The sequence below is a fragment of the Aplidium turbinatum genome, chromosome 12 (genome assembly GCF_918807975.1).
Source record: "Aplidium turbinatum chromosome 12, kaAplTurb1.1, whole genome shotgun sequence".
Classification (NCBI taxonomy): domain Eukaryota; kingdom Metazoa; phylum Chordata; class Ascidiacea; order Aplousobranchia; family Polyclinidae; genus Aplidium; species Aplidium turbinatum.
The window spans coordinates 22165232-22185788 of record NC_137483.1 but is presented as its reverse complement, the minus strand read 5'-3'; the positions used below and the strand labels follow the sequence as shown (position 1 = coordinate 22185788).

The following is a 20557-nucleotide window of genomic DNA, read 5'->3' as shown; positions in this document are numbered from 1 at the left end:
TGTAACAGCTTCAAAAATTTCTTCTAACAAATTGATTGTCGATGTTTCGACTAAGTTACAATATGTGTTATCAGGACGAAAAAGTATGAAACTCAAAACTGCCCAGTGTGTGGATAGGATACCACGATTGACTTTTCAATTTATTTTTTCTTTGTTTTGCGCGTCGCGATGTGCCTGAAGACGACCTATTCATCTGAAGAAAATATATAAATTGTGATTGAGAGAGATATTCATGTCGTGGGTTTCTGAGAACGGCGCTCTGTTCCTCAAGCATTCTACTTAGTTAATTATTTCCTTGTTTTCTACACGCTTTGGTTCTACGCTTTCTTCAACCATTCATTCGTTCAGTTCTGTTGTTGCAGCGTTGTGCACTGTAGGAAGGAGTTATTTATGTATTCTTTTCATTGCAGGTATAGTAGCCTTTTATTTTAATAAAGCCTATTCCAGATTGTTATACAAGTGTAGGCTTATTAAGTTCACTTTAATTCATTTGATAAAAGAAGAATGTTACTACTTGCAATTCAACACAAAGACTGATTCAGATGGGGTTAAAACAAATTTAATTTTTGCAAATTATTTTAAAAATTAGCAAAGAAATAATAATAAACAAAGTCATAGCTTACCTGCTATATAAGGCCATTCCGACTTATTCATTGCCAATACTCGTAAAAAAGAGAATTCAGGTAATACTTCCTCGTCGTCTATGTACAACTCTGATTTGGTTCTATACCTCTCTGACGTTTTATGGCTGATATCTAGAGTGATTTTGAACATAATTACTCTGATGGAGAGTTTATCGATCTCCGTCTTAAAAATATCAAAAGAATACATTGAAACACGTTACCGGAGGTATGTCTTGTCTTTGGAACAACCAAATCTGTTTCGTGTTCTTCTATGTGATCAACTTTAGCTTGGGCGTTGGTGAGAGAAAAATAAACACCATCTTTGTTCTTCATAAGCTCGTCATGAGATCCTACTTCCACTACTTGTCCCCCTCGCATGGCAATTATGTTGTCAGCTCCTCTGATAGTTGACAAGCGATGAGCTATTATGATCGTTGTACGTCCTGTCCGTAAAATTTAAGAAAAATACTTTAACCTGTTAAATAATGTTGCCATGCGTCCTACTGTTGGAAAATATGTTCTTCTTCTTTAATAAAGTTTGTTTCTCCTTCGAAGACGTTGAAAATTGTCCAAATCTCCTACATATCCGAATTTTGTTGTAAATACTTTGGGTGATAGTTTACAGTCACACCAATGGATCCCAACCTTTTTATACCGTGGAACCGATAAATGTTTTTAAAAATGTTCACGGTCCCACAACAAAAGATCGTATGGAATATAACCTATTTGTAATCTTTGGCAAACCAAAGTTATCCTTCGTACCATAAATAAGCTACAAATTTGAGACAAAAATTACAACAAAATAGCAATCAAATCAACTCAAATAACAAAATGTTGATCTATTTACATATAAAATCAATGTTACGGTACCAGAAAATAGCTGTTTCGCTGCCAGTGTGCGTTACAAGCAAGATACCAAAAAAATTTCTGAAACAAGGAGCGGTACTTCGGCATTCAGTCGGATTTATTGCTAAAACTAAATATAAAAAAAGATTTCTCGTAACCTTCTTCTTCTGGCTTTATTCCCACTTCAAGTGGAGTCACTGGTGCACATTGCAGTCCTCCCGTCACTCTGTCCGAAGCTTTTTTCTCCACTCTCATGATTACTATATCTTCTGCCACATAATCTGTCTAACTTTTTTCGACCTTCCTCACCTTCTTTCACCAACTTTGAATTGTCTTATTCTTCTTCCGACGTAGGCTTCCTCTCTCTTTACGGCGTGACCCAGCCATTTAAAGCGTGTCTCTCTCAGCTTGTGTTTCAGCTCTCCGATTTGGATTCGTTTTTTTGATACTTTCATTTCTCTTTTCTGCTTTGTCAACTCCAAAGACTATCGCAACATTTTCACTTTTCTTTAATTATAACTTCACTTCATAATAATTTTAATCCTCACATAAGCTTCTAATATACTTTTGTCAACGCATAGGTTATTTGAAAAGCGTCTACCCCATTTCGAGACGCTATTTTTCTACCACTTTTTGTATAATCTCAAAGAAGGAACTTTATCCTCTCAAACTACGACCCTGGCGAATTCAGGTGGGTTCCACTACTATCAAGGACCTCAAAATGTCTTTAATTTTATACTATTGTTCCCAACTATCTTAACCATCTTGACTTTTTCCAAGTTAGAACAAAACTGCCGACTAGGTTACATGGTATTACAAAACTGTTTGAAATCTACACGCAGTTTATGACGAAACAATTTTGAGATGTCAACGAAAGCAAGACACAGTAGAGCAAACTCAGTTTTTAAGAGGGTAACAAATTTGCATTGCTTGTGATTACATACTAGATGAAAGTAAGTAAGTAAGTAAGTAAGTAAGTAAGTAAGTAAGTAAGTAAGTAAGTAAGTAAGTAAGTAAGTAAGTAAGTAAGTAAGTAAGTAAGTAAGTAAGTAAGTAAGTGAGTAAGTGAGTAAGTGAGTAAGTGAGTAAGTGAGTAAGTGAGTAAGTGAGTAAGTGAGTAAGTGAGTAAGTGAGTAAGTGAGTAAGTGAGTAAGTGAGTAAGTGAGTAAGTGAGTAAGTGAGTAAGTGAGTAAGTGAGTAAGTGAGTAAGTGAGTAAGTGAGTAAGTGAGTAAGTGAGTAAGTGAGTAAGTGAGTAAGTGAGTAAGTGAGTAAGTGAGTAAGTGAGTAAGTGAGTAAGTGAGTAAGTGAGTAAGTGAGTAAGTGAGTAAGTGAGTGAGTGAGTGAGTGAGTGAGTGAGTGAGTGAGTGAGTGAGTGAGTGAGTGAGTGAGTGAGTGAGTGAGTGAGTGAGTGAGTAAGTAAGTAAGCAGAGATGGGCAAGATCACCAGTATTGGTGATCTTGAAGATCAAGATCAAGATCACCAAAAATAAGTGATCTTGAAGATCAAGATCGCTTTTTGTGTATTTGAATAAAAATGAAGTTTTTGATCAATGATGTTGCAAAAAATAATTGCTATGAGCAACCTGGGTAAAGGTATTTATAGTTGGTATTGCTAACTTTTAATTTTAACTACTCGATCACTGGCCTAAGAATTGTAATACTGTAAGTTAGTGACTGTTGCTACTTACTTACTTACTGTTGCAGTTCTATGCAAACTACGTCAGCAATTGAGTGACTGTTGCTACTACTTACTTACTTACTCCACCACTTTTTGTATAATCTCAAAGAAGGAACTTTATCCTCTCAAACTACGACCCTGGCGAATTCAGGTGGGTTCCACTACTATCAAGGACCTAAAAATGTCTTTAATTTTATACTATTGTTTCCAACTATCTTAACTATTTTGAATTTAAGTTAAATCATATCTTAACTATTTTTCAATTTTGAAATGGCAACGCTGACCAGATTAGATAGTGACTTTAAATCGTCTTTTGTTGGACACATATTATATTAACAGTGGCTTAATGTAAGTAGTTGCCACTAACTACTTTGTACAGTAGGGTGGAGTGAAAATAACTTTTTCGCAAAATTCAAAAACATAGCCCCCTAAAAAGTTGCTTTTGTTCATGAAAAACACATTTGTGAAAAAAAAAAATAAAAAAAATAATGTATTTGTTTGTTGTTTTGTTTGTTTTATTATCTTTATCCTGCATTGCGGGAAAGCGGACTTGAACGCTATGCATCGGTGTACGCCTTCCGACGTACACCTGACCCACGCTGCAGCCGACGGCAATGTATGTTTCCGGTTGTCTACTCTACTTATGACTGAAATTTGGTACTACCCATTACTCGAAATCGATCACGGGGTAGAGGCAATTATCGTAAAGTTTCTTGCCCAGAGAAACAACAGCAAGTGCGGGTGGCTGGAGTCGAACATGCAGGCTCTCGACTGCGAGCCCAACGCGCTAACCACTCGGCCAATCTCAATCCACAAATCAAAAATGGCCGCCAACTTTGCTTGAAAATACAGTAAATTCACCATAACTTTGCGAATACTTGCCCAATAGGGTGGCTCTTAAAATTGAGATTTTGAATTTTGCATGGGACACCCTTTCAAATGGTGAGGTTGTCATAAAAAATAACTCTTGCAAATTTTTTTTAAATTTGAAGTTGATTTAGAGGTGGCCCTCCCCCCCTAAAGTTCTGTGCCCTCTCTCGAAATACCAAATCTGCGTATCTCGAAAACCACTTGAGCTAGAGATACGGTTTTTGTGTTAAAAGATGCAGAAAACATGGTTTTCTATCTGCTTTCTGAACATTGAATGCATCTATCTTGAGTAGAAAAGCAGTTATTTAGAAAAAACGCATTTGACCAAATCTTGATTTTACAACCTTTTTTGTGACCACGAAACCGTCTACAAAATTTCGTTTTTTTTTCTTAATTTTTGCACCTTAGAGGGAACACTGGTAACGATATTCATTTCAAAATGTAATTCTGGTCAGTACTGCAAGAAGCGATATTATCGACAATATTTTACATATTGCCTTGCGTATCGTGACAGGATGTCTGCGACCTACACATTGTACACAATCGGACAATTTCCCTGTCCTTGCAGGCAACCAACCAGCTGAGTTTTGTCGCGAAGAAGCCATCCTGTCTCTTTCTCGGCATTACGAATCCCAACCACTTGCTCCACTCAAGTCTCTACAAGTCTGTGAGCGAGCAATCGAGCATCCTCGCCAACTGAAATCGAGACACCCATTTGTATGTGACGCACAACTCCTGATGAAAACCGCTGAAAACCAATCCATCAGCGCGGCTACCTGGGAGGACAACAAATAGAGCTCAGAGAAGAAGAAGAACTCCTCAAGGCTCTAAAGTTTTATCTCCGACACCAGCCCCCATCCAACCAGAATGCATAATTTGCCAAGGAAGGCCTGGGTGTGGCACAACCGCCTGCGTGCTGGGCTACTGGAGTCAGACTATTCCGCTCAAACATGCACAAATTGGGGATGGCTCCATCCGCAATCTGTGAGTGTGGCATAGAGGAACAAACCACAGACCACACCATCTGTAACTGCGCCAAATGGTGTGCGTGGTCTGCTTGAACTGGATGACGAATCAATGCAATTGCTACTCGACACCTGCTCAAGCATCTAAACCACATCGGCACTGCCCAAGGGTGGTAAAAGATAGAGCCCCTTGACCCCTGGAGTAACAAAGAAGGTTTAAACAAAGAAGAATCGACAATATTGTTCTTGTTGGAATTTGGATTCAACAGTTTCCTGTGTTCAGTAACAACTTGCAAAAGAAACTGAAGTTGGTACTCATCTTCAGTTGAGAGTTTGTTAAAATCCGGGATTAGACTGAGAGCAACTCCTCTCTCTGCTCTGTCATTGACTACTGAAAGTCCCTTCGCCATGTGTAAAGCTTGAATAAATGCACCATCTTCAGTCCAATGAGCAGGATCCTTTGAAAGTCTAATTATTGCTTCATCTTCACCCAACAGCTGAAACCATTTTGAATTAGAGGTGCAATACTGTTCTAGACCCTTATTGCTAAGAAACGCATCTACTTTGATGCTTCGTCTCCTTGGTGGACGTTCTGCTGTTTCATTTAACATGGTTGCCACCATTACCTTGTTACTTTCCACAGACAATCGAGAGTCAAACAAGGCTAGTTCAACCATTTCTTCAGACAGATACCATAAATGCAGACCAAGCTTTTGCATAAATCGCCTTCGCCTTCCAACAAGTGCAATGCATAGCACCTGAAGCTTGAAAGCAGATTCCACACTCAGGAGTTTCTTCAAGGAATACGACAAAAAACGGGCATTTTAGCTATTCATGAATGCATAAAAGTTTAGGAATACTTATTTCGTTTATTACTTTACCAGTTTTACAGGTTAGTTTATGAACTTTGTTTATTGAATAGCTTGGGCCACAATACTTGTTTAGCACTGTTTTGTGCTAGAATACCGAAAACAGGTTTTTTCTAAATAACTGCTTTTCTAATCAAGATAGACGCAATCACTGTTCAGAAAGCAGATACGAAATCATGCTTTCTGCATCTTTTGACACAAAAACCGTATCTTTAGCTCAAACAGTTTTTGAGATATGCAGATTTGGTATTTGGGAGGAGGGCGCAAAACTTTAGGGGGGGAGGGCCACCTCTAAATCAATTTCAAAGTCAAAAATTTTTTTACAGGAGTTATTTTTTCTGACAACCTCACCTTTTCAAAGGGTGTCCCACACAAAATTCAAATTTTTTTCATTTTTTGCCAAATAAGAGCCACCCTATTGCCCAATTTTCATTATATTTCAACAAGCTTTCCTCGTTCATGTCATAAAACACTAGAAATACGTATGATGACAGCGTGAGCAAATTATGACGTCACCAAATCCAATATGGCCGCCAAATTCATTTTTTTACATGTCCTATCCATGTTACACACTTCTTTTTCGATTTGCTCCAACGTTTAACAGCTATATGGTTATGCTGTTTTCTGTCGTAGGTACGATTGTAATTTTTGATAATAGCAAATACAGATGGAAGCTTTATTTAGTGTAGTATTCATCTAGAAATTAAAAATACCTTCAATAATTGCAACAGAGTAGGATAGGACGTTTAGCCGTTAAGCCCGTAGAATTAACGTTTCCAGTTCACGCCACGTGGAGGTAGTCCTACAGGCTACATGTGAACCTTTTAGGGGACAATCCGGGGATGGAATGCGTTTGTCGCCCAAGAGCATTCTGGGAATTCCAAGGGATATGAATTTCACCCCAGAATGACCTGTTCAATGTAACCTTCACTGAAATTCAAAACTTTGAAATCAGCCTTGCTGTCAAACTTTGGCATTTTGCGCCTGCTCTCTAATCGAGCCCTGATGAAACCATTTCTGTTATCTTCTCCACAAACGGAGCCTGAAGCCTCTGTCACAAGCTTAACATGGCGTTCCACAGCCTGGTTATGACAGGGTAAACTTTCAACTGTGAGAGGACTCATCGTGAATGGATTTGTTTTGATCGTATTAATCAAATCTTCATTGCTAAGGTTCTTGGTGTGGGGAGGTTCAGTGATATCTTCGTGCCAGTTCAGTGTCAGTCAATTATTTCTATATAATTCCTAGCGTGAAGGCTCAAGGTTGGCACTCTAAAAACTCGCACTGTACTGCTGCTCTTGCGTTCTCTGGACTTCAGTATTCGCCTGAGAGCCAGTTCTCTGATACTGATGTTGTTGTCTGCCAACATTGCCAGCAGAAAGTTTTCAGGGTGTGCAAAAAAAGACATTTTTCTGGATAGCATTCATAACAACTTCCTTAAGCTCATCCTCAAGATATCTGGCCTTTGTCTACCATGTTGTGGACATTTTTTGCTCCATCTGTACACAAACATGCCTTTTTAATAGAGAACCACATCGGTGCATACACTTTCAAAATAAAGGTGACAACAGTCTTCAATTCTATCGACGGTGCTTCTGTTGAAATATGCAACCGCAATATGCGATTTGTTAAAGTCAGCCATCTTGCTTGATTAATTGTACCAGGGCATTTGAGTGAAAGGTTCAAGGAGCAACAACCTTTGCTAATAGTCAGATAGATTTCAAACAGATACTTCTGATCGGTGCTTAACCCTTTGAAGGTTGGGGGGGGGCTGTCAATTCAACTTTTTTGTATCAACAGTTGTATCTCTAAAACCACTGAGGCTGCGACTACGAGATTTCTTGACTTTTCCTAACTTTTATTCACCTCTATTGAGCTGAAATTTTGAGCGAATAAAGGTTATAAATTGAGAGATATAAGGCATTTCTCAGCACATCCTCTGAAATATTTCATATTCTATTGTTCAAAATTTTCCCACCAGCTGGATGAAAGCAATTAATTTGGCCCATGTCTCGTTAATCAAATGATTTAAATTGAGATTATGTAAAAAAAAATTATTCACAACATTGCAATGCATGTTTTTCATTACTCTATCAAAAAATACCAAATAATTCAAATGTCATAAGTCACATCAACATTTCAACGTATATAAGCAGTTCTAAAATTTACATAGTTTTAATTTTCGGATATGCTCTGCGTGAATAGTTTTACAAAGTGAATCCCAAATTTTGAAACCGTGCCTTAAAAAATAACAGAGATATCACTCCAAAAGCATAAGAAGAATCGACAGCCCCCCCCAAACTGAGCAAGACTCCAGGAGCCCAACCGCCTAAGGGTTAAGTCTTTTGGTTGCAGTATGTGCTCTAAATCGCAAGGTATTTTGTCAAAATTTACCAGTGGTTGACGGTCACAGGTATGAACGGCTTTGCCGATTGGTCCTGCAAATCCATGGGGGCCAGTAATTGGACCATTTATCTTCTGAAAAAGATACCTGAGAGGAATCTCATTGGCATGCAACAGGCAGATACACCATTATGGTTTACCTAGTGACTCTTCAATTAATCAAATGACTCCCTTCTTTACACGAAGATCTTGATCACGAAGATCAAGATCGTGATCTTGATCTTCAAGATCACTTGTGATCGTAAGTAAGTACGTAAGTGAGTACGTAAGTGAGTACGTAAGTGAGTACGTAAGTGAGTACGTAAGTGAGTACGTAAGTGAGTACGTAAGTGAGTACGTAAGTGAGTACGTAAGTGAGTACGTAAGTGAGTACGTAAGTGAGTACGTAAGTGAGTACGTAAGTGAGTACGTAAGTGAGTACGTAAGTGAGTACGTAAGTGAGTACGTAAGTGAGTACGTAAGTGAGTACGTAAGTGAGTACGTAAGTGAGTACGTAAGTGAGTACGTAAGTGAGTACGTAAGTGAGTACGTAAGTGAGTACGTAAGTGAGTACGTAAGTGAGTACGTAAGTGAGTACGTAAGTGAGTACGTAAGTGAGTACGTAAGTGAGTACGTAAGTGAGTACGTAAGTGAGTACGTAAGTGAGTACGTAAGTGAGTACGTAAGTGAGTACGTAAGTGAGTACGTAAGTGAGTACGTAAGTGAGTACGTAAGTGAGTACGTAAGTGAGTACGTAAGTGAGTACGTAAGTGAGTACGTAAGTGAGTACGTAAGTGAGTACGTAAGTGAGTACGTAAGTGAGTACGTAAGTGAGTACGTAAGTGAGTACGTAAGTGAGTACGTAAGTGAGTACGTAAGTGAGTACGTAAGTGAGTACGTAAGTGAGTACGTAAGTGAGTACGTAAGTGAGTACGTAAGTGAGTACGTAAGTGAGTACGTAAGTGAGTACGTAAGTAAGTACGTAAGTAAGTACGTAAGTAAGTACGTAAGTAAGTACGTAAGTAAGTACGTAAGTAAGTACGTAAGTAAGTACGTAAGTAAGTACGTAAGTAAGTACGTAAGTAAGTACGTAAGTAAGTACGTAAGTAAGTACGTAAGTAAGTACGTAAGTAAGTACGTAAGTAAGTACGTAAGTAAGTACGTAAGTAAGTACGTAAGTAAGTACGTAAGTAAGTACGTAAGTAAGTACGTAAGTAAGTACGTAAGTAAGTACGTAAGTAAGTACGTAAGTAAGTACGTAAGTAAGTACGTAAGTAAGTACGTAAGTAAGTACGTAAGTAAGTACGTAAGTAAGTACGTAAGTAAGTACGTAAGTAAGTACGTAAGTAAGTACGTAAGTAAGTACGTAAGTAAGTACGTAAGTAAGTACGTAAGTAAGTACGTAAGTAAAATACAAGTAAATAAAGAAGGTTCATAAGAAACGTAAGAAAGAAAGTAAGTAACTTCCAGTGGCGTATATTCAGGGTGTTCAAGGTGTGCACTAAACACCCCAAGAAATCCAGAAAAAAAGAAAACTTCCATCGGTTGTCGATGTTCTTTACTTTCATGATATTCTAACATCTTGCTGCATGCTGATTGCTTTCTTTTCAATTGCAAAACTTGTCCCCTTCTAATTTTAATACTCCAAAGTTTGAGGTCATTGCCTTTAATTTTTTTTGGTCATTACCGTTAAGCTGGGTGTGCACTGACAGCTTGGCGAGTGCTATTTAAAATAAACAATTAAGAATAATGACGTCACAAGGCAGCGAAAACAGCAATGGTTTTAGATCGGCCAGGCTGTGCACTCGCTGATCTGCACACCTTGGCGCGTCATTGGGGGAATCCCAGGCAATAGCAAGTTTTAGCTTGTTGGATTAGAGTTTGAGGTGATCAGAGTTGGAAACAAGATAAGATAAAATGTTTTTTATGCACCAAGTGCCAGTAAATTAGGACTAGCTTGTCTGAATCTGCAACAAAGCTTATGGCAACAGCCAATATCATTGATGCACCATTCTAAAACAACACATCTAAATCGTTTTGTAATTAGAGTGTTTGTATGTTACTGGTATTGTACCTTATTGCTGAAACACCTTAATTATGTAGCAGGTGCCAGCTGACTCAAAGTCGTTTTCTGTGTCTCCTGGTTTGTCTCACATTAATTATTGCCTATGTTTATTTCGTCTTGGGTGTACCACCGGTACGGTATATAATATATATATATTAAAATGTGAAGCCAATGAACAAAATGATACCGGTAATGATAATCAAAAAATTGGCTAGTGGCTAAAGCTGCGTTTAGACTACATCCGTTTTTACTACATGTTTGTTTTTAATTCACTTGTACATTTCTCAAGGTGTTGCGACCGTGCCTAATCTTCGCATGAAGTAAATCATTTCCATCTCGAGCACGCTTTAACTTTCGCGTTTTTTCAGACTCCTGCTGTGTTATGGCAAGTAATATTGTTCGTTTTGATGGTCGGAAATAAAAAGTGAACTGAAGTATGTGACTTTAGAAATGCAACTTAATGTTTGATATTATTAAGTCTTTCATTCAATAGGCGCTGTCAAATAAATATTTATTTTGTATTCTTCTCCATTCCGACAACATTATTTTTGTCAGTTCTGTTCATGTACAGAATTTGTACTGAAAATGCTCTCAGAACGCACCAAATTCAATGTTAATTTTAAAAATTTTCTGGGGGAGGCCCCCAGCTGATGCTTTGCCGTCACTGAACACCCTGTTAAAGTGGTCACGGTACGCCACTGGTAACTTCCCAGACTAGCAAAACATTTACGACGCATCGGCACCGGTTCATAGATTGGTCTGGTCTATAGTCCATAGTCCTGAACCGTTGGTCTACACGACGTACAGTAATTAGCTTCACAACAACCAATGAGTTACAACTAAAGATGCTGAATAATTCATTGGCATATAGGTCGGAGATTGTTTGTAACTTTTACAAGTAGGTCTAGTATTTTTTGTTTTTATTTTTGAACATGGGACGATGTATTGCCATTATAGTTATTCCAATTTTCCTTTTTGTGAGCCTAATTCATCACACAGCAATCACAATATCGCATTTCCATTGAAAGTTTTTCGACAGTTTGTCCAACTTGTAGTTGAACCTCAGTAACGTAATCATTTAAGTAAAGCAAAAGTTTTTGTATAATCAATGCTTTCATCTTGAAAAGTAAATAAAAAGTGTTCTGCTTACAGTAAGTAGGCTTACTAAAGTCACACCGTGGTTTAGCATGAAATTTGACATTGGCTTAGAATTTTTTAGGCTAGCATCTTACATACAAACATCACCGTAATTGGTTACCTGACGCAGCCTTTTCTAAGGCTGCTTGAACCAAAGACTCGCTTTCTCTATCCAACGCTGATGTAGCTTCATCCAGGAGCAAGATTTTTGGATTTCTAGCAATCGCCCTTGCAATTGCTATTCTCTGTTTTTGTCCTCCACTTAACTGCCCACCACCTTCACCCACCAGTGTGTTAAATTGCTACAAAAAACAAACAAAAAACGATTAAAACAGTTTTTAGCATTGCATAGACCTAAAAATAATGAGAAAAACTAAAAATTTATAACGGAGCAGAAATAAAGAAGTCTATTTCAATAATGTTTGATTTAGCCAAGCCAAATCGACGTATATTTAGATTTTACTGTGGTGCTCATGAAAACTTAAAGCATTCTCAGATTTGGTGTTTAGCTATAACCACAAATTCTATTGCAAAAACGGCTCATTCCGCCTTAAGTTTTTTTTTCGTATGATATGAGTTGTTTTTACAGCCACTTCATCGAGTATTGACAGACCAACCGCACTTGTTGGAGTAAAAGTCAGGCAGCAGTAAAGTGTGTGGTCCACAGTTTGTTCTTCTGCACCACAGTTGCATGCCATAGACGCTGTTAGGTCCCATTTGTGCACGAACGATCTGAAGCTTCCAATGTCAACAAGAGGGTGCTCAGTCATATCCAGGCAGGTCGACAGAGCTCCTTTCCGGGTGGCATAAGTCAAGCGTCAGGGACAAATGATTGGAGTCTGGAGGTGTTGTGTGTCCACGGCGCTTTCCAGTTGTTAGTAATGCAGATGAAGCACTGATGTTGTGCTTCAGTAAGGATTGCGCTTGAGCAATAAAGAGTTATCTTGACGTGAGGCGTTGGTAGCTGTAGATTGGACAACTCCACTGATCAGTTAGCCAAGGAGAGGCAGCTCTGCAGCGAAGCTCAGCTGAGACGATGTCAGATAAAAACTTAGCGGGTATTGGTTTCAATTATCCCGTTACAATACGTAAGTTTTTATTGATGGATGGGTGCGAGCAGGTGAGTGTGAGCATCGTGGTACTATACAAGGGGGTACCCGGTCATTTGGCCGACAGGACGTTTGGTCGACAGACATTTGGTCGACAGGACATTTGGTCGACAGGACGTTTGATCGACAGGACGTTAGGTCGACAGAACGATTCGTTTTAGAGTTAGGGTTAGTTAACTAACCTTAACCCTAACCTAACCCTAACTCTAACCCTAATTCTAAAATGAATCGTTCTGTCGACCTAACGTCCTATCGACCAAATGTCTTGTCGACCAAACGTCCTGTCGACCAAATTTCTGTCGACCAAACGACCGTACACCATACAAGGGCGCAGTAGTGTATTGGAGTGGATGAGAGTCAAGGAATGGACGACAAATGGCTCCTCGTGCCCCATCCTGTGAGTACCATCTGCTTTCAACCAGATGAGAAACGAAACTTGTCAACAAAGAGCCTCCACCCGGACGGCACAGCTGCAAGGGGCAATTGAAAAGTTCAGACGCCCCACCATTTTGCAGCTCAACATAGAAGGCTACACAACAAGCAAGACCAAAGTTGTGGAGCAGCTCGGCATACCAACCGGGCACTCGTCATCCTCCTCCAGGAGACCCACTGCACTTCTGCAGATAGGCTAGCTATTCCCAACTACACGCTAGCCGGGTCTACCTTAAGCAGGAAGCACGGCATTGCCACGTTTGTGCATGAGAGCCTGAAGTGGACGTTTGTTGACCAATTTCCAACTGATGCCAAGATTGAGTGGGTGTGCAATGTGCATATGTATCTCAGACTACGACATCGTCAACATCTACAAGCCCCCTCCCTCGCGAATGTTGCCTTCATCCATTCCAACGTTCCCCTCCCCCAGTCTCTACGCTGGCGATTTCAACTGCCAGTACATCGACTGGGGCTACAACAACACAAGCAGCGACGGTGAATTGCTGGCTGACTGGGCCTCTACAAACCATCTTGCCCTCCTATTCAATCCAAAGGAACCAGTCAGTTTCCACTCCGACCGCTGGGGAACAGGGACAAACCCTGACTTGGCCTTCGCGAGTGTCGACAGCTCTCTTCCAGACAGACGTGTGCTTGAGAAGTTCCTGCGGTCCCAACACCGGCCATCCCTCATCATCGCCCCAAAACTTGTGGCTCCTGTCCCGAGTTCACCGGTGAAGCGATGGAGCTTCAAAAAAGTCGATTGGAATCAATATAGCCTCTTGACCAATGAGTCTACTGCAATGTTACCACCACCTGAAACATGCAACGCAGACGAGGCATACCAGGACTTCTGCAATGCTATAATAATTGCGGCAAAGGCCACAATACCACGTGGCCATCGAACCAGCTATACACCATGCTGGGACTCTGAGTGTGAAGCTCTCTATCGCTCCTACCTAAACGCCACCCCGGGTACTGCTTCTAACACCGCTGCCACCAGACTACTTGAGCGGCTGGACGCAAAGAAGCTTGAGCGATGGAATGAAGCCGTCCAAACCATCGACTTCTCACACTCAAGCCGCAAAGAATGGAGCATCATCAACAACCTCACTGGGCGCTCAGCAAACTCCTCTCGCCAGTGCCCCGTTTCTGCAAATGCCATCGCTTCCCAGCTAGTGCAGAACGGGGTCTACAAGACAGAGGACCGCGAGACATCCCGCCTTGTCGCCAAGGAAGTGTCTGCCCTGTGGCGAGTGGTAACACCACAAAAAGAAACAATCTCTGGAGATTTCACCCCAGAGGAATTCGCCACCGCCCTCCGCCTAGTGAAACCACACAAGTCTCCAGGGCCGGATAAGATCTGCCCTGAGCTTGTGCTCCATGCTGGCCCTGCCTCAAAGTCCTGGTTACGTAGATTCCTCTCTTCCTGCCTGCACCACCTCACAATTCTAAAAATCTGGAGAAGAGCTTTAGTAGTTGCGATCTCTAAGCCTCACAAGCCACCAGAGGACCCAAGGAGTTATCGTCCGATATCCCTCCTATGCGTTCCTTTCAAAATCCTCGAAAAGCTGATCTATGCCCGCGTCAACCCAATCATCGATCCGCTTCTTCCAAAAGAGCAAACTGGGTTTTGGCGCGGAAAATCCATTGTAGATCAGGTCACACTGTTGACCCAAGATATCGAGGACTGCTTTGAGGCAAAAAAGAAGGCCGGCGCTGTCTTTTTAGATCTCACAGCTGCCTACGATACTGTATGGCATCGCGGCCTTACTTACAAGCTGCTCTCGCCTGCTTCCTGACCGACATATGGTCCATATGATTATGGAACTTGTCAGGAATCGAAGCTTCACCCTCACCACCTGCAATCCACGGCGAAGCAGACTGAGACGCCTGAAAAACGGCGTCCCACAGGGATCCGTCCTGGCTCCACTTCTTTTCAACATCTACACCCACAACCTGCCAACCAAGGTCTCCGCAAAATACGCTTATGCGGACGATCTGGCAATTCTCCACTCCACAAAGTCGTGGGAAAATCTAGAAGACATCTTGAGCCAGGACATGCAAACCATCTCAGCTTATCTCCAGAACTGGCGACTGAAACTCAGCGAAACCAAAACTGTGGCGCAGGTTTCCACCTACACAATCGGGAAGCTGATCGTGAGCTACATGTCCACAACAACGGAAAATCTCTGTCCTTCTGCCCCGAGCCGGGTATCTTGGGGTGACACTAGACAGATCGCTCACATACCGCCACCATTTGGTGTCACTGCGCAAGAAACTCACATCCCGCGCTGCACTACTGAAGCGCCTGGCAGGCTCTAGCTGGGGGGCGAGGGCTGACACTTTGCGAATAGCAGCCTTAGCCCTTGTCTACTCTTCTGCAGAGTACTGTGCACCTGTCTGGTGCCGCAATGCTCACTGCCACAACATCGACACTGCCATAAACAGCGCCCTGCGCACAGTGACCGGATGCCTGCGTCCCACACCATTGGACAATCTCCCCATTCTCGCTGGCATCCAACCTGCTGAGCTTCGTCGCGAAGAAGCCACTATGTCCCTCGGTCGACGGGCACTGGAGCCTAACCATCTTCTCCACCACAAGATCTCTGCTCTCCCAAACGGGAACCCCCACCGACTGAAATCAAGACACCCATTCATGCCAGCCGCTCGGCTTCTGATCAACGAAGCTGATGAACAAGACATCTCTCCTGCTACTTGGGCGACCATAAATGGAATTCTGAATGGAGGTCAAGCACCACCAGAATCAATTCATCCCCGACGCCGACACACGCCCCATCGGCCTGACACTACAGAGACAGGCATGGGTGCGCCTCAACCGTCTCCGTACGGGCGTCGGGCTTTTCCGCTCAACCATGCACCAATGGAGAATGGCTTCTTCCTCCTCCTTTGAATGTGGTGCCGAGGAACAGACCGCAGACCACATCATCAATGACTGCACCATCTTCAAGCCACCTAACGGAGTGGAAGGTCTGCGCGTCATGGATGATGAAACTAAAGACTGGCTGCTCTCTAGCTGCCTTCCAGTGTAGTCCGGGAACATCGTGAATCTGGGGTGATAATGGGATAGACCCTCGGCCCCAGAAGCTCAGACGACGACAAGAGTCAAGGTTGCGGTGCGCAAAATTGTTGCTTTTTCACTCCAGTTTTATCTGCCAGTCGACGAATCAGGGCAAAGCATAAAGTTATTTTTTGTGAATTCATTTCAAGTAATTCCGATGCGATAGAATCCTGTCCTAAACTAACACCTGGGTAGACAGATGTAGGTAGACGAGCAGGACGTTTCCATCAGTGTTGTACGCGTCATTGAAATAAGTTGACGGCGTCAGCGTCAGCGCGAATTGCCTAAAAACTTTACGGCGTAAAGTACTGCGTAAGCTCTTAAAGAAATTGACGGCGTCAGCGTCAGCGCTAATTTCTAGCGCTATTTTTTGCCAGCGTCTCATAAAACGGAAATATTTCAACCAAGTTCAGGCTAACAATAGCTAAAAATAAAGAGCAGATATTATGTTTTGAGACTGTATTGTAATTAGCTGCTTAGCCTATTAGTTATTTCCTTACAGAAAAAGCAAGCATTTCAAAACGTTTGTCTGACAATTTGCTGCGTTTGGGACGCATAGCCTAGGCTATTGTCCTTTCCAAGTGAAAACATGCGTTCCACAGCAGCGCTGGTTGGTATTGGTGTGTTGTATTTCAAAAATAAATTGAAAACGTTTACTCGGAAAGGTATCACTGTTCCTAACGTGCTGTGATAGTTTAGCATGTATAAATCTTTTAACCAGGTTCACTGCACCAACATCGCTCTTTTCAGAGGCATAAAGCTCTTGAAATAAAGTATCTTCAACGTTCTTCAAGGGCCCGCAAAACTCAATAAAGTCAAAAATTTTTAAGGACCTCGTCTATCCACGAATCCAAGAATAAAGTTATTTTTAGCACCTAGGGGACTGTTTCTAAGAAGTTTATAGGTCAAAATAAAGTCAAAATTGACAATAAAGTCAAAATTTGTCAAATTATGGCTTTTGACAAACTTTTTGTGTTTCTTGAAAGTAATTTTTGTCAAAATCCTCGTGGAAACATTGTAACTCAGGAACTGCGACACAATTAAACTATATTAACCCATAAAAGCAGGAAATATGTCACAATGCTGACGGATCAGCAGTACCTTTTATCGCAAATTGCCCATTGTTTATTCATTGTTACGTATTTAAATATTTTTTATAAAAAGCTCCATCTTCACAAACGTAGTCTTTTCGAAAATCAACAGTTTGGATTTTAGGAATAGCCAAGCTAAATCGTCTTCAGCAAAAGTTAGACAGATTTGTGGAGATTTTCCTATCGCCGAAAAACACGACGCACTTTTTATAATCCATAAAAACCTTGACTTTTCGACAAAATATTACGTTTGAGTCTGAAATCGACAAAACATTATGTTTGGATAACTAGTATCAATTCAAGGAAGAAATGTGACCTTTACAAATAAGCAATTTCGTTAGGCCAAAATAAAGTCAAAATTTGATAAAAATAAAGTCAAAAAATTTTTTTTTTAGGTCAAAATAAAAATGGCCCTAGACTGATCACCATTTGGCGAACTTCTTCCGCGTGTATTCCAGGGAGCCATTCCAACCAACGCAAAAGCCGGTAATTCGGATGAGTCGCGCTGGCCAGAATACATTGTGAAACCATAGGTGAAACTCTAATTGTGAAACGAGATTTTTCATTTTTTTTCCATAAAAATAAAAAATGACGCATAGCGCTTGACGCTTAAAATCGGCAAAATAGTTGACGGCGCTATCACTTCCGTCAACTGAAAAATAAATTGACGGCGCTAGCCTCAGCGTCAACAAAAAGTTGACGCCGTCAACGTACAACACTGGTTTCCATAGATATTGATGTTTAACCGTATCTGTTACTGGCGTAGACCTTATGGTCTCGCCCTCTGCTAATTCAGCAATTTCACATAGAAGCAGTGACGCTAGAAACCTGAGATTTCTTGACTTTTACTTTTTTTTCTTGCCCCAACTTTTAATCCCGATTATGTTGGTATCGGATAATTGTGAAGTTCACAATAAACCTTTTGTCACAGCCAGTTATGAAATGCAAGAAACTTGCTGAAATTCAATAGCTTGATTGACAGTTTACTATTAGCGTGCGGTTTCATTTTGTGTTTGTCACTGATAATGATTGAGTTTGTTTTCTTAGCTTGAGGAAAACGCTTTCAGCCATGCAAGTCAATGAAGAGGTTACGTTGATTTAACATCTACTAATGTCAAATTTACCTAAGATGAGATTTTTGACTAAAGAATTTCGCTATCGCCTATCCAAGTCGAAAATAATTGCTACAGGGTTATGTACAATTATTCGACATTACTTGACGTGGAATCGACGTAAATATGGACACCAACCCATTAGTTACTTTCACGTAGGGGAAGGGAAGGTAATTTGATACGGAAGGTAATTTGATACACCCCCCCTACAGAAATGTACAAAAAATATTAGTCAAAAATATTGTCATTAGGTGGAAGATCTGTGAAAATAATGCCTACAAAAATTGCACCATGCAGCTAACTCGTGCTTTTATGGCATAAAATTGTAAAAGTGTGTTTTTTGAGTATTTTCGTAAAATTTTTAACTCATGATTATTTTCGTCTACAAAATTAAAGAAAAGCTCCTGAAAGATGAAACCAAACTCATTTGACAGTTCATTGATAAGGCTTCAAGGGCTTGTCACGTTTTTTCTGCAATCTGCATCCAAGCATACAAAAATCAGAACTTTATAACTTTTTTTGAAAAAGGTAAATTGATACATGTGGAGAAGGTAAATTGATACAGTATATTAAACTCTTTTTTGTGACTGTAATAGATGTTGTCATTGATCTAGTTGATTTAAATAAGTTATTCTTTATTAACAAGACCTGCTACTTTGGGAAACAACAATTATATGGGCTTTCGTAGGCTTACACGCTATCTGCTTTCAAAAAATGAGAAAAGCGCAAAGCACCCCCCTTGAATAAGAACTCCAGCCAATGATCTTTTCCATGTCCATCCCGCTGCAGAAGCTTCGCCGCACACATGGTTCTCAACAGTTATCCTTGCACCCAAGCACGCCAACCACATAATCAATTTTCATTTATTGCTTTGTTGTCAAAAGGGATTTCTGTATTAGTTTTACTGTATCAAATTACCTTCCGGGTGTATCAATTTACCTTCCGTGGAAGGTAAATTGATACATTTGAGTGACGTTTTTAAAATTTCAATTAAAAAAAAAGTAACAAAAATAGAAAAGTGAAAATGCTTTTAAAAAGTGTGTAAGGGATCAGACTTTCATTTCAGCTTAAAATCAATAGTTTATGTCACGTAATTTTCAGTTAACAGGCAAAAATGTTAAAAGTGTATCAAATTACCTTCCCTTCCCCTATGGCATTTTATGACAGTTCAGACGTTCACACTGCATGAAGAGAGACCGCGCTTCGAATGAGTCATTCTTTGCTGGCAGACAATAATTAGGAAAGTAATTTGTTATTCGCGCATGGTGCATGGTGCAAAAAGTGCATGGAATACTGTTTGCACAGGAACATAAAAATTAAATTGATGAAATTCTGTGTTCAAGGCAAAAATACTTTCAAAATAAAATGTGAACTGAGAAATTTGACCAAGAAATGGCGAAAATAGGTCAAAAACCGAGTCTTTATCACCTTTTCTACCTAAAATACACAATCACGAATATATTTTGCGAAATAAATTGATTGAAGTGATAGATAAGGCTTTTGACCAACGGCATACTTTTTCCCGTTGTTATTTGATATAAGCCGACGGAGTAATTAGCAATAAGAGAGACGTAGACCTGATGGTCTCGGCCAGTGACTCTTGACGCCAAAAGGAAGCAGTGACAGATACGGTTAACTTACACCTTGCTTCCCTTATGTTTAGATGGAAAGCAGTCGACACCATTTTAATTTTGCTGAGCCTTCAGTATCCACTTGTGGGGGTAGTCTAATATTTAAGCTATATCCTGAGTTAGATCCCAATTAGTGGGGACCTTTCTGAAGCATTATGCACTACTGTATACCCAGACTGTACAGTAGATATAGGTATACACGTTAGATGGTTGTGGAAGGTTGTGGATGCAAACATCCAAAAAGAGCAGAGCCAAAACGGATTCCTGGAGTCTGCGTTCTTACAACATTGTGACTTGCTTTGTCGTCCTCGTCTGTTAGTGAGAGTGAAGCTACGGTTGTAGACAAGCTTCATGATCATTATAGTTATGTTCCTGACTGTCAGAAGGCGAAGAAGTTTGCAGACAAGGCCACAGTGACATATTGTGTCATATGCAGTGTACATGAACCGTTGGAGGATTTTACAGGGATACATAGGAACGAGATGAAGTGATAGCTCTTGGAATCATTCAATGGCTTGTTATAATTTAGTGTGGCGTTGCTGCTCTGGACTACCGCCGTGTGACACACGACGACGAAGAAGAAGTGTAGCTATGACGTCAGCGGGTCTTTGTACTTTGAGGTTAGGCAATAGTAGCGGATTATAATGATTGACTCTTGCATGGGACT

The 20557-nt window shown here is 40.6% G+C and overlaps 1 protein-coding gene across 1 annotated transcript in view; it reads right to left on the bottom strand.

Moving 5' to 3' along the window:
* The window catches only part of LOC145780912 (phosphatidylcholine translocator ABCB4-like), a 52131-nt gene that overhangs the window by 12487 nt on the left and 19087 nt on the right, over positions 1–20557 (bottom strand). The window contains exons 8-10 of the mRNA XM_082592573.1: positions 11558–11738; positions 845–1066; positions 624–755 (exon numbers count right to left, since the gene is read on the bottom strand). Of these exons, the coding sequence (XP_082448699.1) occupies positions 624–755; positions 845–1066; positions 11558–11738 (535 nt within the window). The remainder of the gene's footprint in view (positions 1–623; positions 756–844; positions 1067–11557; positions 11739–20557) is intronic.